Here is a 25,905-nt window from a genome sequence, read left to right on the forward strand (position 1 = left end):
AAGGAGGGGCCAGGATATATGATTTTTTTTTTTTGGTTGGGAAATACATGCAGTCAAGCATACATCTTTGTAAAAGATGACTGCTAATCACAAAGAAAGGTCTCTCAAGTTGATTTTAGTGTTTATCTGTATATGGGAAGATGCAAGAGTCTGGGGTCATTGAAATTCTTCCTTAGATATGCATTTCACTATGTAGGAGCCTGAAGATGAAAGCACAGAAAGCTTCGTCCTGTTTTTCCCATCCTGAATTCCCTTCAGTGCATTGATGGTGGGTGACTGCAGGGGGTTGAGACTTAACCCTTCCTATAACTGGATGATGACACATACGTCATGGTTAAAGCAGATGTACAACGTATGTGTGACAGGCCCGAAGACAGGCTGTTCTAGCTAGCGTCAAGTTCAAGCCAAATCATGTATCATCCAGAAGGACCTCCCCATACCTCACGACGTGGACATTTCTTCCATCAGTATCGTTTTTCCTTCTCCTTAGAGCTGAGGTCCTCATGTCTGTCCAGTGCTTTTCTAGGCACTGGTGGTACAGCCTAGGACAGGCAAGGTCTGTGTTCAAAGCGACTTGACATTCACGTGGAAGAGAGAGAGAGAGAGAAATAAGCCACACAAACAAAGGGAGCAGGAGGTGCTGTGAGGAGAAAAGAGAATACGTGGCTAGATTAGACAGTCTTGAAGCAGGTGCAAGTCATGGTTCATGGTCTTAGCTGTCTATCTTCTACAGGTGCTATTCATTTTGTGGCTGTAAGCGTTCTTGAGTGAAGCTGGAAACCTTGCGTGTTGGGCCAGATGACTTCTTCTCCTAGCGTCTTTGTAGATGATAGCTCCAGTGATAAGCTGCTGTCTCACCTGATGGGCTTGGATCGGTATCAGCTGGAGGATTTCAAACTTTGCGTCCAGTCCCCACAGCTGCTGCCTGAGAATGTCCAGAAGATCTCCTGGGCAAATTTGAAAGCCATCAGTCCCACTAACCTGCTCTGTCTGTTGAAAGAACACTTATCAGTAAGGCAGATATGGGACGTGACCCTCCGCATCTTTGAGCACATGAAGCTGACTTCGCTATGCGAGCAAATGAGAGCGGAGATGAATGGTGAGTGGGTCTGTGCGGGGGATAGCTTCCTGGTGCTCGTGGAAGCAGGGAGGTTGCTGTTGGAGTTTTACGGGGTCCTTCCAAATTGCTGGTCTCCCCCTAAGACTCTCCCTGACGGGAATGAAAGTTTAAAAGTATAAAGGCTGTGAAAGTTTGGAGCTCTAGCCTCGGAGGGGATGGTGATCAAAAGCAAGAAGAGGGAATTGAAACACGTATATTTAGTTCTGTTCCAAGGCTGCTTTTGAAAATGCAAATTTATGCCAATGCAGTTGTTGCATTAGGGGATGATTTGCTCACCACAGGAATTTCATGTTTGCTTATGCATGATTTTTTCCAGAGGTAAATGCAAAAAAACCCACAACGAAACTGTACCCGGCTGTAACATTCATTTATTTATGGTAATACTGTAGTATTTATTGTAGCATTGCAGTATTTATTGTAGCATTGCAGTATTTATTGTACTAGTCATGTGTTTCATAGTTAGCAAGTATAAAACTGCGCTACCATTTTAATTGTTTGTATTTTAAAATGTATCACGGATCCCATTTTCCATCTGGTTTTTGCCCGCAACTTTACCTACTGCAGAGAGTTTTCGGAATGCATATGTCACTTTCTGGCAGACCTGGCTGCCTCTGAGACCTGTAGAAATTAATAACTTTTGCTGGTGCCTGTTACAAGCCAGGCACTAATCTTAATGCTTTCTGTGCATTGGTACTGACTTTTCACACTCTCATAAGAAGGGGGTTCTGTTATTCCTGTTTTACAGACAAGGAAACTGAGGCACAAAGCTCAAGTAAATTGCCCAAGGTCACAGAGGTGGGATGTGAACCCAGGGAGTGGGTCTCCAAATCCTCTGTGCTTGACCATGTACTGCTTCTCTTGCCCTAGAATGAGAGCATGAGTTCAAGGAATGTGATGGGAGCTGGCAACATGAAGTCTTCCCCATCAGAGCTTTGGGCATTGGAGGTTCTGAGTCACAGGAATTCAGGCTTCGAGCATCTTCTGGGCAGGACGAGGGGATGGGGACGCGATTTCCCTGCATCTTCAGTTCCATCTTCCTCTCCTCCCCTCTCCCCATCATAAATCCCTTACATATGGTTGTCTGGAATAGGCAGATGTTGAGCAGAGAGCTTGGGAATGGGATCTAGAATCCTTAAATCCCATTTGGCAATCCCAGAGAGAGACATTGGCACAGAGGAGAATGACATTAAAGGAAGAACTTCCCTCCTGGCCACTGGTCCTAATTGGCCATGTCAATGCCCTGCTTGAAGCTGCATCACAGGAGCCCCTTTTCCCCAGTCCTTACCTGGTTCCCACCTGGCCTTCTAAAGGGGTGGGGCTTGCAGAAGGTACCTCCTAAGCAGGAGGAAGCCCTAGACCACACCCATCCCACAGCAATGTGGGAGATGATAGAAAGGGACCAGTGGACAGGTCAGGATAACTGATGCCCCCATCAGCTCCATCTTCTAGGAAACATGGCACAGTGAGAGTTTCTTTGCCTGAACGGTGCTGTGGCAGAGGGATTTGTGAGTGAGTCTGTGAATGCACATGTTTATAGGCACAAGTGTGCTGTCTTTTAGGGACTATGGGTTTAAGAGTTCAGGTTTGAACCACAGAGCTGTATTCAAAGGCTGATTCCACGTCACCAACTGTAACCCAGGACAAATTATGTACCACTGGGCCCCATCCTCTCTTATTGAAAACAGAGCTAGCTGCACCTAACTGAGTTTCTAGGGTGAAAACTTATAAGGCGTTGGGTGCAGTGTAGATTCTCAATCATTTGTTCATCTTTTTTTTTTTTTTTTTTTTTTAAATTCTAAAGGTGTTCTTTATTTATTTATTTATTTTTTCCCCAAGGATTTTTCTTTTTTATTTATTTATTTATTTATTTTTGGCTGTGTTGGGTCTTCGGTTCGTGCGAGGGCTTTCTCCAGTTGCGGCAAGTGGGGGCCACCCTTCATCGCGGTGCGGGGACCGCTCTTCATCGCGGTGCGCGGGCCTTTCTCTATCGCGGCCCCTCCCGTTGCGGGGCACAGGCTCCAGACGCGCAGGCTCAGCAATTGTGGCTCACGGGCCCAGCTGCTCCGTGGCATGTGGGATCTTCCCAGACCAGGGCACGAACCCGTGTCCCCTGCATTAGCAGGCAGACTCTCAACCACTGCGCCACCAGGGAAGCCCCATTTGTTCATCTTTGGGACAGTTTTTCTCTTCACAGTATCACCTTCCCTGGTGGTTTCCAGATCCTACATCATCCTTGAGAATGATGCCAGACAGGCAGTATCAGAACCGGGAGGGTCTCTACCATCTCACCGTACACACCCTCCACCCCACCAAGACTAGTTCATCAGATTCGGGAGAAGGGGTGAATCTTTAGTTCAACAGGCTTCCATAGATGGCCAAAGGGAAGTGAGAACTGGGATTTTTTTTCTTTTTAAGAAATTAGATTTAAATTCCAGGCTGTTCATTTGGAACAGCCTAGCTCTTTTTTTTTTTTTTTTTTTTTTGTACTTTCTGATTTTTTTTAAATTTTAATTTTATTGGAGTATAGTTGATTTACAATGTTAGTTTCAGGTATACAGCAAAGCGATTCAGTTATACGTATACATATATTCATTCTTTTTTTAGATACTTTTCCCATATAGGTTATCATAGAATAGTGAGTAGATTTTCCTGTGCTATACAGTAGGTCCTTGTTGGTTATCTATCTTGTGTGTATGTCAATCCAAAGCTCCTCAATTTATCCCTCCTCCCCAATGTTCCCTCTTTTGGTAACCATAAGTTTGTTTTTGATAACTGTACGTCTGTTTCTGTTGTGTGGATAAGTTCATTTGTACCATTTTTTAAAACATGAGATTCCACATATGAGTGATATATGATATTTGTCTTTCTCCATCTCACTTACTTTACGTAGTATGATAATCTCTAGTAGCATCCATGTTGCTGCAGATGGTATTATTTCATTCTTTTTTATGGCTGACTAATATTCCATTGTTCATATGTACCACATCTTCTTTATTCCTCTGTTGATGGACACTTAGGTTGCTTCCATGTCCTGGCTATTGTAAATAGTGCTGCAATGAACACTGGGGTGCATGTATCTTTTTGGATTATGGTTTTCTCCAGATATATGCCCAGGATTGGGATTGCTGGATCATATGATGCATGGGGAGACATGGAAGGGGTCCTTTAGTTTTTGAGAATAGGACTTTCTGAGTGGTTATGTGAAACACATCAGGGGGCTGGGGTTAGACCAATTCTCGGTGCTTTTCTTCCATGGCATTTTATTTCCAAAATATTAGAGTGGCTTCCATGTGCTGGCATTGCTGTGCACACTTGGGGTACATCAGTGAACAAACACAGGTTGGCTACCGGTCTCCTCCTCCGGTGTGGGGAGACAGGTAATGGATGTGATGAATAAGTACATTATAGGGTGTGCTAGAAGGTGACAAATGCAATGGAGAGTGGAGGGGAGGGCGGGTGGGGTCTGCCTAAGGTGTGTGCTGCAGGAATCAGGTGCAGTGTTAATCAGAATCATCAGGCAATACTGAGGCACTAAGATTTGAGCAGAGACTCAGAGGGGAGGGAGTGAGCCAAGTGGATATTGGGGTTGGGGGGAGAGCATTCCAGACAGGAGACTGGCTGGATCCAAGGCCCCCAGGCAGGGATGTGCTTTTAATGTGTGCTGTGGTCTTTGCAAAGTAGCATGTTTCCAAAGTAGCTGGGTTGATGAGGCTTGAAGATAACAATTTTCAGTCTCTTCAATTCCAAGTATGTCAGAGAAATGGTTGGTTCTACTAAGACCATCCATCATTATTAACTTGTTTTTCAGCCAGGGGAAATCTCACTACCCCATCATCACTGTTTTATTTCAGAGATGGCACAGATATGGGGACCCCAAGATCCAAACCAAGAAGAACCAGAGATGCTGGAAGAAGAAACAGGTTTGGCTACTACTTTGTGATGATTACAGACAAATTGCTTGATGGAACATTCATTTTATGGGTTCCACATTTGCCACCTCCTTTGAAACTGTCTTCAATTTATAGTCTGCCAGAAACTTGACAATCTGTTCTTCCAGTGCTGCCCACTGAGGAATAGGTTACCATAAACTGGACATTTCCTCTAGGTCCCCTCCAAGGTCTAAGATACCACTGTCTGTTTCCGGACTTGGTGTTGCATTAATAGGTATATGTATTTTTTTATTTTTTACACAATTTTTAAAGGTTGCACTCTATTTACAGTTATTACAAACTATTGGCTATAGTCCCCGTGTTGTACACTACATCCTTGTAGCCTGTCTCACACACAATAGTTTGTACACCCCAGTCCCCCACCCTTTCTACTGCCCCTCCCTGCTTCCCTTTCGCCACTGGCAACCACTAGTTTGTTCTCTATATCTGTGAGTCTGCTGCTTTTTTGTTACTATCACTAGTTTGTTGCATTTTTTAGATGCCACATATAAGTGATATTGTATAGTATTTGTCTTTCTCTGTCTGACTTATTTCACTGAGCATAATACCCTCCAAGTCCATCCATGTTGCTACAGGGGCAAGATTTCTTTCTTTTTATGGCTAATAATCCATTGTGTATATGTACCACATCTTCCTTATCCATTCATCTGTTGATGGACACTTAAGTTGCTTTCATATTTTGGCTATTGTGAGTAATGCTGCGTAGCTGTATTTTTTTGTATTGGTGGCCTCATGGAGATTTTTCACATGGACAAACTAATACCTACTGTGATGGAACAAGTTAAGTTGCATCAAAGAAATACATGCTGTACTTGTGTATAATCCAAAAAGAATCACAGAAAATGCAAAACTTGCAATGAAAATCATTGATCCTTTGCCCAACCCTGGACTTCAGTTCTGTGGAATCAACCACAGCCTCTCTTGGCTGCCACTTTGGCTATTTATTTCTATGTTCATAAGTGATTAATGTATACTGCCATTTCTTAGGTTTTCAATCAATTATCTGCTGACTCATCATGGCAGGTAAGTATCTCTTCTCATTTATCCTCCAATAAAAGTATGATTTGGAGGAACAGGTATTGAGTGTCATGTGGATATAAGTCAATGCTGAGCCATGTAATTAATCAGGATTACATGCTATATTCATTTTCTAGGGCTGCTGTAATAAACTAACACAGACTGGGTGCTTAAATAATAGAAATTTATTTTCTAAGTGCTGGAGAGAAAATGTCCAAAACCAAGGGGTCAGCAGGGCTGTGCTTCCTCCAGAAGCCTGGGGAGAGAATCGGTCCTTCGTCTTTCCAGCTTCCTGTGGCTGCTGGCATTCCTGGGCTTGTGGGAGCATCACTTCAATTCCCACCTCTGTCGTCACGTGGCCTCCTCTTTTGTCTCGGAATTCTCTCTGCCTCTCTTTTATGGAAATACATCTGATTGCATTGGGCGCAATCCAGGATAAGCTTCTCCTCTCAAGGTCCTTAATCACATCTTTTGTCACATAAGGTTCTGGGGATTCAGATGTGGATATATCTTTTGGGGGGTCACTGTTGAGCCCACTACACATGCCTTTTGGGGGGAACCATTTTCTTTTTTTTTTTTAATTAATTATTTATTTATTTTTGGCTGCGTTGGGTCTTCGTTGCTGTTCGTGGGCTCTGTCTAGTTGCGGTGAGCGGGGGCTACTCTTTGTTGCGGTGCACGGGCTTCTCATTGCAGTGGCTTCTCTTGTCGCGGAGCACAGGCTCTAGGCACACAGGCTTCTGTAGTTGTGGTGCGTGGACTCAGTAGTTGTGGCACTCGGGTGCTAGACTGCAGGCTCAATAGTTGTGGCACACGGGCTTAGTTGCTCTGTGGCATGTGGGATCTTCCCAGACCAGGGCTTGAACCCATATCCCCTGCATTGGCAGGTGGATTCTTAACTGCTACGCCACCAGAGAAGCCCCCATTTTCTATTTTTGTTTGAGGTAATAATTGCTTTGTTTTGGTTTAACTTTCTTTGCAACTACCATTACATCATCCCAAAATTCTTTGGGAAGCATAACACCATCAAACATATCAAGGAATCAATCGGCTCCCTTGTCATAATTTCTAGACAGTTTCCAGGAGCCCCATATCCTTCTCCATTCCATATCGGTTGCCACGTAGCTGCCATCCTGGGACTCCATTTAATCTTGAATTCCACTTTCTTTTTTCTTTTTAAATTGAAGTATAGTTGATGTACAATGTTGTGTTAGTTTCAGGTATACAGCACAGTGATTCACATATATATATCCATTCCTCTGTTGATGGACATTTAGGTTGCTTCCATGCTTGGCTATCATAAATAATGCTGCAGTGAACCTTGCGGGGCATGTATCTTTTCAGATTATGGTTTTCTTCAGATATATGCCCAGGAATGGGCATATGGTAGCTCTATTTTGAGTTTTTTAAGGAACCTCCATACTGTTTTCCATAGTGGCTGCACCAATTGACATTCCCACCAACAGTATAGGAGGGTTCCCTTTTCTCCACACCCTCTCCAGCATTTATTATTTATAGATTTTATAGATTTATTATTTATAGAGTTTTTGATGATGGCCATTCTGGCCGGTGTGAGGTGGTACCTCATTGTAGTTTTGATTTGCATTTCTCTGATAATTAACAATGTTGAGTATCCTTTCATGTGCCTTTCAGCCATCTCTTTTGCCTCCCTTCTGTCTTAGCTCACAGAAGAAGATACAGAGAGAAGATGAGGATGAAAATACTGGTTCTGTGGGACAACATTCCTTGGCCTGATGACCATATATATCTCCACAGCACGGTGGAGCAGGAACACAGATTGCTGAGGAGTCTACTGCGTCCTAACAGGGCTGGGGCCCAGCCACTGCCGATCGTACTGGAGGGCCTGGCGGGCGTTGGGAAGACCACCCTGGCAATGAAGGTCATGCTACACTGGGCAGAGGGCATACTCTTTCAGCACCAGTTCTCCTATGTTTTCTACATCAGCTGCCATAAAGTGGGAGAGATTGTGAACACCACCTTTGCTGGCCTGCTTTCCCGGGACTGGCCTGACTCTCAGGTCCCCATCGAAGAGTTCAGGAGTCATCCCGAGAGGCTTCTGTTTGTCATTGATGGCTTTGAAGAAATGACTGTGTCTTCCAACTTGTACGAAAGCCCGCCCTGTACAGACTGGTACCAGCAGCTCCCAGTGGCCAGAATCTTACTCCACTTGTTGAGGAAGGAGTTGGTTCCCACAGCTACCTTACTGATAACGACCAGAGACTATGGTAATCGAGATCTTAAAAATTTGTTAGTGAATCCATGCTTTGTTGTCGTCTCAGGGTTCACAGAGGGAGACCGGGAGGAGTATTTCATCAAGTTCTTTGGTGACCTAGACAAAGCTAATAAAATCTTGAATTGGATAAGAAAAATGGAAACTCTATTTGATTCCTGCTCTGCCCCCCTGGTGTGCTGGACTGTGTGTTCCAGCCTGAAGTGGCAGATGGCAAGTAATCCTTCTTTCCGGCTGGCCACACAGACCACCACCAGCATCTATGCCTATTTTTTCTGCAGCTTGTTTGCCATGGCAGAGGTGAGCTTGTCAGATCAGAGCTTGCCAGAACAGTGGAGAGCCTTGTGCTGTCTGGCTGCAGAGGGGATGTGGTTCTCAAACTTCACATTTGCAAAAGAGGTTATGGAACAAGGGCATCTGGAAGCCTCTTTTATTGATTCTCTCTTGAGGTTGAATATTCTTCGAAAGGTCAGTGACTGTGAAGAGTGCATTTCTTTCACTCACCAAGGTTTCCAGGCATTTTTGGGGGCCATGTTTTATGTGCTCTGGGGAACAAGAGGATCCCTTGGTGGTCCCCCAAAGCATCAAGAGATGAGGGTGCTCCTGAATGACGCCTTTGCCAACACAAACTTCTATTGGCATCAGATGGCTCTTTTTTTCTTCGGTCTTTTAAATACAGACCTAGCAAGAGAGCTAGAAGATACGTTACGCTGTGAAATGTCTCCCAGGGTAATGGATGAATTATTAGATTGGGCAGAAGGGTTGGAGAAGTATGATGCTGTCTCAGTCCACTTTGAATTCCTACAGTTTTTCCAGTGCTTGTGTGAGACTCAGGACGAAAATTTTATAAGGCAGATTTTGAATCACCTCCTTGAAGCTGATCTCGACATTCATGGGTATCAGCACCTCCAGGTTTCTTCCTTTTGCCTAAAGCACTGTCAAAACTTACGTAAGCTGAGGCTCTCTGTCAGCGGTCCCATCCTTGAGATGAAATTGACTTCTGCCTTGGAAACTCTGGAGTGAGTAATGCAAAAACCATCCCTTCCCTAAGTTTCTCTCATCTTCACAGGCTCTGCCCAAGTTCTTCCATGAAAAACTGGGGGGTCTGTGGTTGTGTTATCAATGGTTATGATTGACCAAACATTCTAGATCAGCTCCAGTCTGTGAGAACATTTTCCTTTAGGTGTCATGGAGGATTCCCTGGGTACTCAACTCATCTACTTAGAGGTAGATTTTATATCTCAGGCACTGCGTGTTGAAGGTTTATGTGCCAGGTATTGTACTATAACATCTACTTGTGTCAAACTGATACCCATAACTTAGTGGAGGGGGATCTCTTACTGTTATTCAGAGATGAGAAAACTGCAGAATAAAAGCACAATTTTCTTAGTCAATGTGACTATTAAGTAGCCCATCTCCCTTTCAGAGCTCCAGAACTTAAAATACTGTATGCCTCTCCTTTGAGCATACATTGGAGCCAGGGTGGGACCAATGGTGTCAACAAAATCTTAAAAGCTTGTTCTGATGAGTTTGTCCCTTTGTCCTCCTGGAAGAAGAACCTTAAAAATACTTGAGCTACTTTTGGTTCTTCTCCTACGACCTTATCCCATCACTGACACTTCTGGCTTCTGAGCTGGAAGATAAGGAAACCTGACTGTTCTGCTACTTATTTCAGGTCCCAGGAATGTTTTCTAAATTATTATCTTGAGACAGGAGCTGCTGTTCATGTTCTCAAATCCTTTCCTGTTTAACCCTCAAATCTATAAGAAGCACCAGTCCAATTTGGATTGAACAAGTTAAGATTTTGAGTAGACTAATTTCTTTGTGTTCACCCACATTGGAATATTAGTAAGATGCTTGGTTTGGGGGTGTGGGGTAATTAATGTCCAATACATATAGACTATCATTTGTCCTATATTGGAATCCCTAAAACTTAAATAGGGGACTTGATTTAGGTAGCATTCACTGTGGGGTCATGTGAGTAAGTGCCCTTACTATAAGTGATTTTCTAAGGATCATCCCATTTATTATGAGAATTAATGCCCAGACAACATCAGTCCTCACTTCAAGATCACCCTAAGACTTAAGGAAGTTTAAGAGCTTCCCTAAAGTTCATAACAGATCTTCTGATGTTGGGTTATGTCCTACTTTTCTACAGCACAGCTTCTTACTGCTTTTTCTCCTCAGTGGTTTTAAACTCTGTATATCAGTATTAACTGGGGTGTTAAACACATGAAAGCACAGGCATGTATACACAACACACATACACACATACAAGTACACTTAAGGTTGGAAACAACTATTTTAACCAGTTACAATTCTGGACTTACGGAGTAGAACTTTATATCCTCCAGCTGCTTTCAGAATATATTCTTTGTTTTACTTCCCTCATCTCATCTGAGATAAAAAAAAAATTAATTTCTGACTGTATTGCTCTTTTATTCTTAACATTGAGAGCCCACTGCATCAGGGAAATTCTAAATAATTAGAATTCTAATAATTCTAAGATCTAAATATTTGCATGAATCTTCTTTAATCATCACAAAATCCTATGAGAGTAAATTTTACTAGGCACATTCTGGAGATAGAAAATTGGAGCACAGAGATTCAATACTAGGAGGCAGAGCTCTGAATCTGTCTTAAGTCTATTTAACTTTAAGTCTGAACTCTTAAGGATTATACCTGTGGTCCGCCTTACTTACGTGGTTGCTTTCCTCCAAAAAGAATTGTTAAGGATTGTGGGAATAAAACATCTGGTGTTGTGCGAACTATGCTTTTTTGGTTACACATTTTCATATTCAGAACTCCAGTGAGTCTCTTTTGTTAAGGTCTTTTCTTGCCTCCTGTAGATCATAGCTGGGTGTTGGTTGAGTTTCATTTACTCTCATCAGCCTTCTCTCTCTCCCTCACAAAGGACAGGGGTTGTCGATTTCAGGAAACATCAGTGGGAGGATATTTGCTCTGTGTTTTGCAATGGGAACATGAGAGAGCTGGACCTGAGTAACAGCAAGCTTAATACTTCATCTATGAAGGAACTCTCTTATAAGCTGAGAAATCCAAGGTGCAAACTCCAAAAACTGACGTAAGTGTGAGACTCTCACTGTTTGAAGAATACAATAGGAGAATAACCCACTTTTTTTTTTTTTTTTTTGATGACAGCCGTGAGTTATCTATTGGCCAGAAAGTAAGCTAGGTGCGCAGGAGAATAAAATAAAGAGACTTACATTCATGAAGCTGCTACTTAGGCAAAGTAGATTGAAATTTTAAAAAATGGCCATCTTCTGCGGCAGTAGGTGGCAAGTTGGTCAGAGGGGATTTGACCATTCTAGAGCACATTGTTTTAGAGCCATTAACAACTCAATTATTGTCATGAATATGACGTTAGAATTCAATTAGTATATGACATTCCCTTGTAAGTGGCATCCTTTATTTCTGCTTGGTTTATTTGAAGCTGAACCTTTAATAGTTTAGGTATCACGATGGCAACTCAGATGGGGGGTTCTGGCATCACCTCTACAGAAAGTTGTATAGTGTGATTTTCTGAGAGGAAATACCCACAAAACATAGAAGATGGAATATTTAGGGTACCATTGTGAAACTAAATGATGATTCAAAAAAAATAAATAATTCATCTCATAATTTTAACTTAAAAAGGGCAGTCTATCTTGCACTAGAGATACATGTAGACAAACTACTTTTTCCTTAAGATGTTTAAGGTGGACTGCTTTTTGAGCCAAATATGAAGGAATAGAAAATTTCTAGGGCATGGTAGGGGCAAAGTGTTTGAAAAGAGCTAAAGGTATGTGGAGTCCATGAGAAGTGCTCTGTGTCTTAAGGAAAGGTGAGTCATTTGTGGTACAGCATTTATTCATTCAATAGATATTTATTGAGCATCTGTTATCTGTTCTGAGGTTATAGCAGTGAACAGAACAGGTAATTCTTGCCTTCATGGAGCTTACATTGGGTTGGAGAAACAAACTTAAATAATCCGGATGGTATATGAGATAGTGACATCTCCCAAAGCAGAAGGAAATCAGTTCAGCAACTCAGAAAGGATGTGAAAGAGGGAAGCTTTGCACTTTTAGATAGGGGAGGACCCCTCTGTCTTCCCTATCTACCTGAAAGATATTTGAGTAAAGATCTATACATTGGATATGAAGCATAATTTGGGATTGAAACTTAGTGGTCCTATAGCATGCTACAAGTAGAAATGACAGATTCTCAAATCTCGCTCAAAGATAGGGAAGAATTAGCAGGTGGAGGTCGACCTTGAGGGAGAAGCCAGGGAAGAAATTAATTGATAAAGGACACAGCAAGTAGTACTTAGAGTGGAATTTGAGATGGAATTTGGTCAGATGTTCTGGAGTCTAGGACAACTAACTCTATCCTACTCTCCCTCCACCTTTCTCAAGGTCATGCCTCAAGGTCTAAAAATCAGGTGCAGGCACTGATTCAACAAGTTAAGAGCAGAAGAGTTGACAATGATATTTGTCCTCAGACTTCTGTGTGTTGAGTGAACCAGATCAAATACACGGGTGGCAGGCTTAAACAGCCTTCGATGTCCTTTTCCTTTCTTTCTTTTTTTTTTCTTCTATTTTCATTCTATAACTTAGTTCTCAAGATAAGGAGAAACAAGTTCAAGAAGAAAACGAGAGAGTTGTTCTCACCAGTCCTCTCTGGGTTGGTGTGGGATGGGTGGTCGCCTCCCTAGAAGAGTGTTGGCAGCCCCAGGACATCTTACATTAGATCTGGGGAGGAGTGGGGAGAGGATGGATTCCTGACTTCATACATCCAACTGAGCTTAGTGATCATATTTGAGATTGCCTTTTCAACATTTTAGTACCACGACTCAAATCAATTTTTGGACTCCTCTTATGTTTTTTTTTAACATCTTTATTGGAGTATAATTGCTTTACAATGGTGTGTTAGTTTCTGCTTTATAACAAAGTGAATCAGTTATACATATGTTCCCATATCTCTTCCCTCTTGCATCTCCCTCCCTCCCACCCTCCCTCTCCCACCCCTCTAGGTGGTCACAAAGCACCGAGCTGATCTCCCTGTGCTCTGTGGCTGCTTCCCACTAGCTATCTATTTTATGTTTGGAAATAAATTTATTTATTTTATTTATTTTTGGCCGCTTTGGGTCTTCGTTGCTACACGCGGGCTTTCTCTAGTTGCGGTGAGCAGGGGCTACTCTTTGTTGCGGTGCGTGGGCTTCTCATTGCGATGGCTTCTCTTGTTGCAGAGCACGGGCTCTAGAGCACAGGCTCAGTAGTTGTGGCTCATGGGCTCTAGAGCACGCGGGCTTCGGTAGTTGTGGCGCACGGGCTTAGTTGCTCCACGGCATGTGGGACCTTCCTGGACCAGAGCTCAAACCCGTGTCCCCTGCATTGGCAGGTGGATTCTTAACCACTGCGCCACTAGGGAAGTCCCTCCTCTTATGTCTTGTACATCATCCTTGAGGTTGTGTACGTGTGTGTTAGGAAAGATGAGGAAGCAGTCTTCTCTCCCAAAACTTTCTCACTGCCTCTCTTCCTCAGGTGCAAATCGATGTCTCCTGTGAAGATTCTGAAGGAGCTTGTCATCGTGCTTCATGGTAACCACAAGCTGACCCACCTGGATCTGAGCTCTAACAACCTAGGAATTACTGTGTCCAAGATGATTTTTAGAACTTTGAGGCACTCAGCCTGCAACCTCAAGTATCTGTGGTAAGTCTTTGCTCTTCCAGATCTGTCCCCAAGATCACGCATAGGTTTGATGATTCATTGGGAGGACAGGAGTCAACACTGCAGAAAAAGAATACAGAGAAAGACTAGCAAAGAGGAAAAAAAAATGCATGGGTGTAGAGCAGTTGTTCTCAAATGTTAACTTATATCAGAATCACTCAAGGGGGCATGTTAAAACACAGATTCCTGGAATCCACCCCCAGGATCCAGCAGGTCTATTGAGGGGCCTGATAATTAGCATTTCTAATAGACTCTGAGGTGATGCCGGACTGTGGACCACACTTTGAGTAGCACTGACTTGAAAGGGCGTAGCCATCTTGTCTTTGAAGGGATGAGAAACAGGGAGAAATCAGCTCTTGTTCATGGAGCAAGGGGGTCTCTAAAAAAAGACCACTCTTCCCAGGAGTAACTGCCTATCCTGGGGCCTCTTCGATAGGTTGGAATCGTGTGGCCTCACCCCTAGGGTTTGTCATCAGCTCTTCATGGAACTCAGCAAGAACTCAAGTCTGAAATTCCTCAGCCTGGGGGACAATGATCTCTGTAATGCTGAGCTGAAAAGACTGCAGGGGCCCATTGGGGTGTCCAAGTGCCCCCTGAAGGAGCTGTCGTAAGTCCTCCTGCTTTTTCAAAAATACTTTCTTTGCACGTTTGAGTGGCAGCGTGGGGTTGGCAGTGGGACTGGGTTTTGGGAGCCTTGGGGATCCCCCTGTTGATCCCCCATCCCACTGGCACAGTTCTTGTCATCTTCATTCTTCTTACCATTCTCCTTAGGGCTCCGTCTCAGCCAGCTTTGCCTTCACCTTGCTCTTGGGCATCTTGACCATCAACTTCTTTTGTATAACCTGCTTAGGCTTCTGCCAGCCTCCTCTAAACACAGTGGTTTTCAGCGAGGGCCAGTTTTGTCCCCACTGGGAACATTAGGCAGTGTCTGGACACAGGCTTGTTTTCCAGCTTTGGGAAGGGGAGGACGCTCCTGACATCTAGTGGGTAATCTAGTGCTCCTGGCATTGACCAGGTGTGATCAATATCCTACGGTGTACCGGAGGGCCCCCTACAATCAAGAATGATCTGCCCTAAAGGTCGGTAGGAATGAGAATGAGAAATCTTACCTTTACCCACATTATTCTCCTCCATGAAGATTATGTTCCTTATCTAATTTAACCTTTCCATGATTTTGAGTCCCAGATGTATGGCCCAAGGGACTGAGAGTTTGAGAAGAAGATAGGAAACCGGGCATAGCTGTGGCTCACCTTGCATCTTCACCTCCCACAGCCTGGAGAAGTGCAACCTGTTGGCGGCCCACTGTGAGGACCTGGCCTTGCTTCTCATCAGCACCCAGGGGATGACTCGACTGTGCCTGGGAATTAATCAGCTCCAGGATGATGGTGTGAGGCTGCTGTGTGCTTCCCTGACTCACCCCGAGTGTGTCTTAGAGAGACTGGTGTAAGTTCCTCCTCATTCGGTGTCTGGAAATGACCCTCCGTGGGGTTAGGCATTGAAGAAGACAGTGGCTCCTTCATTCGGGATCCATTTATGTCGTTGAAAACTAACATTCATGGAACAGTTATCAATGTGCTAGTCATTGCTCTAAACATAGATGCTGAGTAGCACCCCCCAAATTTGTTGAATCAGTCTCTGGAGATTGTGACAAGAAATTCAATTTTAACAGGGACCCCAGGAAATATTTTTAAAATATTTATTTATTTATTTATTTATTTATTTGGCTGTGCTGGGTCTTAGTTGTGGCATGTGGGATCTTCACTGCGGCATGCGGGATCTTTAGTTGTGGCATGTGGGATCTTTTTGTTTTCTTTTAATTAATTTTTATTGGGGTATAGTTGCTTTACAACGTTGTGTTAGCTTCTACTGCACAGCAAAATGAATCAGCCATACATATACATATATCCCCTCCACTTAGGACACTACAGTGCATTAAGTAGAGTTCCCTGTGCTATACAGTATGTTCCCATCAGTTGTCTATTTTATACATAGTATCAATAGTGTATAGGTGTCAATCCCAATCTCCCAATTCCTCCCACCCCACCCCTTTCCCGCTTCATATCCATACATTTGTTTTTTACATGTGTCTCTCTATTTCTGCTTGGCAATTAAGGTCATGTATACCATTTTTCTAGATTCTACATATATGCGTTAATATACAATATTTGTTTTTCTCTTTCTGACTTACTTCACTCTGTATGACACTCTCTAGGTCCAAAAAAAATTTATTCTAAAATTTTAGAAAGAACTATGTTATGCATTCATTTAAAGCTGTCCATTATATAACCTTAATTTTCTGTCACTTAAGCTTAGCATTGCTTGCTTAAACCGTTTCTTGTTTATTTTGTCAATCCTTTTTCTAGTCTTCTCCCTACCTTAAGCTATTTCAAGTGTTTATCTTACTAGACTCATTGAAGGGAACAACTCTTAGATATTGTAATTCTCTTGGTTTTGGTTTTATTTTTATTTCTGCTTTTTTATTGCTTTATTCATCCTACTTTCTTTACAGATTCCGTTAATTCTGATATTCTTCTTGCTTTGTGAGTTGAATGTTTCATTATTCTTCCTCCATATTCCTTCACGCTTTTTGTTTTCACAGCTTTGTATGAATAATATGCAGGATAAAGCATTCCAAACACCAACACCACGGCTCTGGAGAGGATTCAGGACACCATCTTCCCTGGGGCTTGGATGCCACCTCGCGGGTGGGTGGGTGCCAAGTGTGGCGGATCAAGCCGCCAACAGCAGGCCGCGCGCCCGCCGGCTCCTCGCGCTTCCTGGGGCCGCGCTGGTGCCCTTGGGAGCTGGGCCCCGTGTCTCATGTGGGATCTTTTAATGGATCTTTAGTTGCGGCATGCGGGATCTTTTAGTTGCGGCATGCGGGATCTAGTTCCCTGACCAGGGATGGAACCCAGGCCCCCTGCATTGGAAGCGTGGAGTCCCAGCCACTGGACCACCAGGGAAGTCCCAGAACCCCAGGAAATGATGATGCTTTAGTCAACTGATCTCTGAGCTCTTATCTCCAGATACAGAGCTGGCGCCAAGGTTGGGGGTGGTTAAGATAGACAAGCTTTTTGCCTGTGTGGAGGATGCAGTTTTAGGAGTGAGATACAAACAACAGCAATAGTTCAGATATGAAAAAAAAAGTGGAATGAATAGACAAGAAATAGTAGTGGGATTGGTTTCTCCTAAGGTCTTCTCCTACCAACCTACCTGAGGAGGTGACACTTGAAGCAGAGACTTGAAGAAAGTCAGGGAGGAAGCTGCAAGCAGAGAGAAGGGTTAGGAGGGCAAAGGCTCTGAGGTTCGAATGAGCTTGGAGGTGTTGTACAAGGAAACTAGTATGGCTGGAGTCCTGTGAGAGGGGATAACGGGAGAAGATGAAGCTGGAGAGGCAGCAAGATGCCTGAATACGCCCAGGCAGGGTAGGATTTTGTGTTTTGTTTGGAGGTTTGACTGACAGTGAGGTACTCTGAAAGATCACCCAGGCTGTTCTTGAAGGATGGACTATAATAAGGGACAAAAGTTTGAGAAGAAGCAAGTGCCTGTACCCCAGGCAAGAGGATAAGAGAGAGCTGGCTTGGATGAGGTGTAGGACTTCAGGGTATATTTGACGATAGAGCCATGGGAACTTCCTGATGGGTTAGGGGTGGTTTAGGAGGGAAAGGAAGCAAGAACACCTCCAGGTGATGGGCTTGGGCTGCTGGGTGAAGACTGGCTTGCGTGTGAGGAGTTTGGATTGGGACATAGGAGAGTGGAATGCCTGTGAATTAACCATGCAGGGATGTTACCGGAGCAGGTGTATATAGGACTGTAGGACTCAAGGGGGTCGTTGGGTAGGGATGAGAGTCCACATGCAGTGGTGGATGCCAAGCTGATTACAGAGATATTTTCTTCTCTAGCTACACTCTGCTTCTTGGGGGCAGGTGTGGAATAGATGGAGAGTTGAGTTTTCCTGGGGTTGGATATCATTCAGGTGAGTATAAACGACTGGAAAAGGCCAAGGTCCTTAGGTACATCCAAGGTGGTGATTACGGTGAAAGGCCATGCAGTCTGAACAAAGAAACCAATGATTAGTACTCGCCTAGCCCTAAGCCTCAAAGAACCAGAATGTTAATAGGCCATTAATACGTATATAACAAGAACTAATATTATACATGTTCAGTTGTTATGCTAATAATATATTATAAAATAATAATTATACTTACACCATATACTTTAATATATTACATTTACTATGATGTATATTCATAATAATAATTTATGCCATATACTTTATGTTATTTTATTGTTTTTGGCCATGCCCTGTGGCTTGCGGGATCTTAGTTTCCTGACCAGGGATCAATCCCAGGCCACAGCAGTGAAAGCACCAAGTCCTAACCACTGGACCACCAGGGAGTTCCTCCATATACTTTCGTATAGTACATTTACTATGATATATATTAATATTAATAATATACAGTAAGATGATATATAATATAGCCTATTATATATTATATAACTATTATATGTAATATATATTTATGTAATAAATATGTTATATAATAACATGTATTACATATACCTGTTATATAATACCTATAGATCTATTATATAATTACATAATATAATACCTAATATATGAATAGATGTTAGATAACTGTTATAATAAACCTGTGATCTGATATATAACATCTCTATTACATATCTCCTATAACCTGTACTGCACCCTTGCCAAGTGCTGCCCCGTGCTTCTATAACAGACCGTAGTCCCACTTCAGAACGGAGAAGGTGAAGGCTGAAGGGAATAACACAGCTCACCTGACAACACCTGGTAACGGCTGAGTGGCCTTTGAACCCACATCTGACTGGCTCCAGCACCTGGGGTTCATCCTCAGCTGCCTCAAAGCTATTTAAAATATTTTCCCTTCATTTAACATTTTTACTTAAAAATTTAAAAACATTCTTACATTAAACTTTATTTTTTTGACACGTAGGGAGCTGCACATACTTAATGTATACAGTTCGGTGAGTTTGGGGATAAATACACACTGGTGAAACCATCACTACCATCAAGGCCATGAACATATCCATCACCTCCCGAAGTTTCTTCCCACTTCCTTTATTATTACGTTTTTTGGTGTGTGGTAACATTTAACATAGGCTCTTACACAGTTTTAAGTGTACAGTGTAGTTTTGTTAGCTGTAGGCATGGTCTAGGTGGTATAGTAGATCTTCAGGAATTAGTTATCTCCCGTAACTGAAACTTTGTATCCTTTGACCGTCATTCCTTTATTTTTTTTAACCCAATCATGACTGACTAGCACATTCTTGGTGTGCGCATTGCACAAAACTGGACCGAGAAAGGATAAGTATGCACAGATACTCGGCACGTCCTGGACTCGGGTCTAGGGAGACCCCGTGGGTGACCTGGAAGGAGGGGAATCACTTTGGGCTGCTCTCCTGAGCATCTGTGTCTGCGGTTCTGACCCCACAGGCTCTGGTCCTGCCAGCTTGGTGCACCCAGTTGTAGATATTTGTCAGACGCTCTCCTCCAGAATAAGAGCTTGACACACCTGAATCTGCGGAAGAATAACCTGGGAGATGAGGGAGTGAAGTTTCTGTGTGAGGCCCTGAGTCGTCCAGATTGTAACCTGCAGAACCTGAAGTAAGTTTCATCCACTTCCCTCTGGTTTAGTGGCTGAGAGGAGAGTCATGTGACTTGACCTGAGGTCCAGATGGGGTTTGCGTCCTGGGCGTGGTAGCCAGTCCATAGAGGGGCTGGTTTTGCTAGAGGTGGGGGCGTGTGGGTAGGTATTGGTGCTGGAGGGGAAAAGATGGCATGGCTGTTAAGGACCAACCACAGTGGTCTTGGGGGTCTCCAAGACCACCCCACGGGTTTGATGATTCACTGGGAGGACTCAAAGAACTTAGCATACAGTCGTGTTCGTGGCTGTGATTTATTATTTATTCTGTGAAGGGAAATAGCAAAATCAGCAGAGGGAAAAAGTTGCATGGGTTGAGGTCCAGAGGAAACCAGGTATAAGCTCCCAGGAATTCGCTCCCAGCGGAATCACCCAGGACACACTGCATTCTCCCAGCAAAGAGTTGTGGCAACACACGTGCAAGGCCGTCCACCAGGGACGCCCATGACAGACTCGACGCTCAAGACTTTGATTGGGCACTGCTCGTGTGGACACCTTCTGCCCAGCACATATCAAGAGTCCAGGCTTCCACGGGGAAAGCAGGGGTTCAGCATAAACCATGCTGTTTGCACAGCTTAGGCACAGTGAGTCACTCTGAGCAGAGAATCGGGGGAACTCTCCCGAAATCCAAGTTCCCAGATGGCAGCCAAGGGCCAGGCTAGCCTTGCCAGCAGGGCTTTCTGTGGACAAGGGTCAGGGATGCGAGGCTAGCTCTTTTCTATACAATGTGCTATTCCGTGTCTGATACAGAAGTCAGCAGTCTCCGTAGTTTGCCAGTCATAATGGAAGTGATTTTGTATATTTGTCACTTTTTAATCCTTCCATAGGCCTTTGTGCATATATACATTTTTATAAACTCAGCATTTATTAACATGAAAATGTCCACCCCGAACAACATATCTGAGACTATTCCACATCCATACATAACAAGGTTAACCTTTTTATGACTACATAGTAATTTGTTGAATGAGTATTATATTTATATAATAAGTACTCTGGTTGTTTCCAATCTTTTGTAATAGTTATAAAAGTTATGCAGTGTATCTGTGTACCTGTATCATTTTGGACATATGTAAATATACTTGTAGAATAAGTTCCTAGAAATAGAATGGCTGGATCAAAGGGTATCTGCAATCAAAAAATTTTTAATTTATTTTTTTTTGTTGGGCCATTCTTAAAATTTTTTTATTGGAGTATAGTTAATTTACAATGTTGTGTTAGTTTCAGGTGTACAGCAAAGTGAATCAGTTATACATATATTCACTCTTTTTTGATTCTTTTCCCATATCGGTCATTACAGAGTATTGAGTAGAGTTCCCTATGCTGTACAGTAGGTTCTTATTAGTTATCTGTGTTATATATAGTAGTGTATATATGTCAATCCCAATCTCCCAATTTATCCCTCCCCTCCTTTCCCCCCTGGTAAACATAAGTTTGTTGTCCACATCTGTGACTCTATTTCAGTTTTGTAAATAAGTTCATTTGTACCATTTTTTAGGATTCCACCTATAAGCGATATCATATATTTGTCTTTCTCCATCTGACTTACTTCCCTCAGCATGACAATCAAAATTCACACACATTGCCACATTGTCCTTCACTATGTAACACTGCCACCAGCCAAGAGCACCTTTTATCCACACCTCCACATACAGTGTTGCCAAACCTCCTTGATCTTTGTCAATTTGAGAGGTAGAAAAATGATGGCTCAACCTATTTTTATTCTTCCATGGAAATACTGAAACTTAGGCAAAAGTAGACAGAGTAGTATTTAATCTACTCCATTACGCGACTTCAACAAGTATTGATTCACAGCCAATCTCCTTTCATCTAAACCCCCAAGCTTATTTTGGGTCCAGGCCCAAGGGTCATGTACTTTCCTTGGTAAACTCAAAGTCCTTGTATATTTGCATCCTGTGTATAAGAATGGACTTGAGCAGCTTTCAAATGTTGAACACCATTTGTGTAAACTTCCAAATGAAAAACCTTTTGATAAAACTTGACTATTTTTTTTCCTATTGGGTTTTTGGGTTTCTTTTCCTACTGACTTGTAGGCATTCTTCGGTAGGGAAATGGAGCCCTTTTGGGTATAATTTACATAGGTTGTTTATCTTGCTGGCAGTTCCCTTAGGCTTGGCTCTTGAGAGTTTTAACCATGTGGACATTTTTCATGAAGCCAAACTTTTCCTTTTATGTCTTAAGGATTTTTGCCTTATGTACACCTCCCACTTAAGGTGGCACTCTTTAATTATTTCATGTCTCTCTCCTCCCCTTCTGTGTATCTTACTTTCTCTCTGTGTCTCTGTTCTCTTTCATCTCTGTGCCTCTCCCTTTCAACTTGCCCCTCCTTTAATTCTCTCTCTCTCTCTCCAAGTGTTTACCTGGATTACTCATCTTGAACTTATTTGGTATAATAATTCATTCTCAGGAATTTAGATCTGCCCTTAAGTGAGAGTCCTGCTGTCTTTTTCAGCTCAACTGTTGAGCTCAAAGGCTGAAAAACGTGTTCTCTGTTAGCAAAAAAGTCTGGGTGCTCTGGTGGTCAGAGTCACAGAGAGAAGCGCTTCACATAGACAAGCCTGTCGATGGCCTGGGGAGGGAGGGAGAGGTCTCCATGGCTGTTCCTTGTACTTTCTTCCTTTCACAGGTAAATAGATCACCCAGGGGTTCAGACCTCCCAACCAGCACCCTCCTCTTTCTAGGGCTCAGGAGAAGAAGTCCGGTTTTGGCATCTTTCTTCCTTAGAAGAAAGTGAGGTGGGCTGAAATATACGGAGACTAAGGATTCAAGGATTACTTTTCCCTCTTTTGTGTGTTTTTTTATTTTGCAGCTTGTCAGATTGTTCTTTCACAGTGGAGGGCTGTCGGGAGCTTACTGACGCCCTCAAGTACAATCATAATGTGAAAATTCTGGATGTTGGGAAAAATGATGTTCAGGATGATGGGGTGAGAGAGCTGTGCAGGATTCTGAAATGTCCAAGTTGTGCACTGGAGACGCTTGGGTGAGTTGATACTTTTCTTTTTATTTTTTTTGGTTACTTTTTATTCTGGTAATATATTGAATTTACAGAAAAGGTGCAAAAGTGGTACAAAGAATTACCATTAACCTTTTAACTAGAGTCAGCGATAGTTTACATTCTGCCTGAAAGATTTATTCTATAATCTCTCATCTCTCCCATCTATCTGTATCTATCTCTGTCTCTCTATCATCTATGTATACCTCTATTATCTATGGATATATGTATCAATCCCTATCTACCTACCTACCTATCATAATTTATCTATTATCTATCTATAGCAAGAGTCAATGTTTTCCTTTTTGTGGGAAGTCCCCTGTCTCTACTCTTGGGCTGGGGAGGGAATAATAAATGGTTCCTTGTTGGCGGGGGTGGGGGACTTGGTTAAGAAGGTGGGAAATGATGGACGTGTTCTCCTTTTAAAAATATCTTCTGCTTGGCAATAAGCTCCAAGTTTAGAGAAAGTGTTTAACTCTCATTAGCCCCATCCTTGATCTATTGTAAATATTATTTCTTTTAATCAGCACATTTTGGAGAGTAGGTCCCGAGGAGGGAGACAGTGTTACATGTTTCCTACCCTGAGAATCTTTCCTATCTAAGGGGAAGACTGATTTTTAACCACAATGTGATGCGTTTGCTCAGCAAACTGAGATGGCTTAGCCTCAAGTAATAGGATGTTTGGTGAAATGTGGCTCAAATGATAGCAATTTTTCACATAGGCAATGGCTCTGGTTGTTCTCACAAACTGCCTACGTGCTTGGGAAAAACTGTACTGAGGAGCTTAGGCCTTGAGCCTTGAAACTTGAGTTCTTGCCCCTGAAAAGAACGAGGGGAAAGCTCTTGGCAAAGGGTGACAGCGTATACAAGGGCTCAGAGGTGGATTTTGCAGGGCAATTTAATAACATGTGGTTGGAACTGAGTGATGGGTGTAGGGAAAGGGGATAAGACTATGTAGGAAAAAATTCTGTAGGGCAAGGTATCGTTTGAATGCTTACTATGTGCTTGGAAACGGGAAGCACGTTACAATCATCACTTCATACTCCAGCATGGAGGCATGAGGAGGTTGCTACTTTTATACCCATTTTACTGAGGAGGAAACTGAGTCAAGGAGCTCATTTAGCTAAATAAAGATGGGGACGGGGCCCTAGTCCAAAAGCCAATTCCTTTTTCTTCCAGCTTTATTGAGATATAATGGATACATAACATTGTGTATGTTTAAGGTGTACAACCTTCGGATTTGATACATTTATCTATTGCAAAATGATTACCACCCTACATTAGGTAACACCTCCATCCCATCACAGAGTTGCCCTTTCTTTTTGGTCATGAGAACGTTTAAGATTTATGCTCTTAATAACTATCAAGTATATAAAACAGTACTATTAACTATAGTCACCATGCTGTACATTTGATCCCCAGAATTTATTCATCTTATAACTGGAAGTTTGTACCTTTGGACCAATATCTCCCCTTTTCCCCCTTCCCTCATCCCTGGAAACCACCATTCTACTCTGTTTCTTTGAGTTTGGCTTTTTTAGATTCCACATATAAGTGATATCGCACAGTAATTGTCTTCCTCTGTGGAAAGCCTGCTATTTGTGACATGGATGTAATTTGAAGGCATTATGCTAATTGAAATAAGTCAGAGGCCATTTGTTTTCACCACATTTCTATCCTTCAAGAAGCGTCTTCAGGTGCAATATTCTTTATCCTGCAGGTCAAGGAGAAGCCACAAGGTTTATACAAGTCAATCAGGGTCATAGTTATGCTTTTAAAATAATGAGGTGTGGTTTTAAGCCCTCTCTCTATCTAAGCTCTCCTCCCCAGAGGCAGAAAACAGTAAAACATCGGCCAAAAGTTACTGCATTGTCTTCAAGGATGAATTCTTTCCTGATACTCGGTTCACTTCCATCCAGCCTCATTCTCCAGTGTTGTAGCCTTAAAGCAGCTCCCTGCAGGTCCCATATTTGTGTACACTGGGTTCCATCTTTACCATCTAGACCAGGGTTTCTCAGTCTCAGCACTACTGCTATTTCGGGCTGGGTAATCCTTGGTGGTGGCAGGCTGTCCTGTGCACTGTAGGATGTTGCTGGATCCCTGCATCACTCTACCCACCAGATGCCATTAACAACTCCCCAGTCTTAAGACATCACCAAATCTCTGGGGGGGGGAAATCACTACTGATTGAGAAACGCTGGCCTAGAAGACTAAAGGAACACTATTCAAGGAACACGATCAAGGTCAATGATATATAATATAGTGGTAATAGTGGTAAAAGCCCTGCTGGGGGTGTTAGACCTGAGAGGGTGGTGCACACCTGTATGACACTGGAGCCCGTGTTTTTCTCATCATGCTCTTCCTATCCATCAAATGGTACCTTTATCCTGAAGCATCCCCTGGAATCTACCCAACCTCTTCCAACCTACGGAAATACATCCCTTCCCTCTACTCTTTGCGCATCAAATTTTGCATGAATAGCCACAGACCACGTTTCTTTATAGACTTAGATGGAAATTTCCACTGTGTTAAACTGATGTAATACATTTTGTCACTTTTGTTTTTGTATTCCTAGTAGCTAGCCAACTATATTTTTAGATTTTTGTATCGTTAAATTTAGAAATAAGATGGAAAAAGTGTAATGAAGGGGTAGTAATGCTATTTTAGTCCTTTCCAGGGCCTTTTAAATGAATGCATCTACTTTATACTAAAATTGTTTCTTTCACATTCGGGCAGGCTAAACTTCAGTTTTTCCTCATCTGTCAAATGGGGTTTAAGATGTCCTCTTCCTTTTATAGGATTGGTATATAGATTAAATGAGTTAGGCGTCAGCACTTGGAAAAGTGTCTGGCATGTGTTAGCCAGTCTGTTTCCGTAGTGTATTTCCCCCTAAATCTTGAATCACTTTTATTTCTAATTTCTCAGTCTTGGAGGACCATCTTTCATGCTTCTGTCCCACCTACCCCTAGGTTGGAGAAATGCAATTTGACACCTGATTGCTGCTGGCCTCTGTCCTCAGTTCTCAGAAGCAGTAAAAGCCTGGTTAATCTGAACCTTCTAGGGAATGACCTGGGGCCAGAGGGAGTCAACACGCTGTGGACGTCCTTGAAAAAATCGACGTGCAAACTACGGAAACTCGGGTAA

At 42.8% G+C, this 25,905-nt stretch overlaps 1 protein-coding gene across 1 annotated transcript; it reads left to right on the plus strand.

Annotated features, from left to right (window-relative positions):
* Nucleotides 1–503: 503 nt before the first annotated feature.
* Nucleotides 504–25,905, plus strand: NLRP13 (NLR family pyrin domain containing 13). The gene is made up of 10 exons (XM_007175508.2): nt 504–556; nt 774–1,099; nt 4,972–5,040; nt 7,770–9,357; nt 11,253–11,420; nt 13,879–14,046; nt 15,337–15,507; nt 19,541–19,711; nt 22,579–22,749; nt 25,731–25,905. The coding sequence occupies exons 1-10, from the start codon at nt 504–506 to the stop codon at nt 25,903–25,905; spliced, it is 3,060 nt and encodes a 1,019-aa protein (XP_007175570.2).

This window comes from Balaenoptera acutorostrata, chromosome 19, assembly GCF_949987535.1.
Source record: "Balaenoptera acutorostrata chromosome 19, mBalAcu1.1, whole genome shotgun sequence".
Taxonomy (NCBI): Eukaryota; Metazoa; Chordata; class Mammalia; order Artiodactyla; family Balaenopteridae; genus Balaenoptera; species Balaenoptera acutorostrata.

What these genes read in the sequence shown, in the direction of transcription:
- NLRP13 (XM_007175508.2), top strand. Translation starts at nt 504, where the DNA reads ATGTCTGTCCAGTGCTTTTCTAGGCACTGGTGGTACAGCCTAGGACAG. An exon ending in TGCAACCTCAAGTATCTGTG is followed by an intron (nt 14,047 to 15,336) that starts GTAAGTCTTTGC and finishes CACCTCCCACAG; the next exon opens with CCTGGAGAAGTGCAACCTGT. An exon ending in TGTGTCTTAGAGAGACTGGT is followed by an intron (nt 15,508 to 19,540) that starts GTAAGTTCCTCC and finishes CTGACCCCACAG; the next exon opens with GCTCTGGTCCTGCCAGCTTG.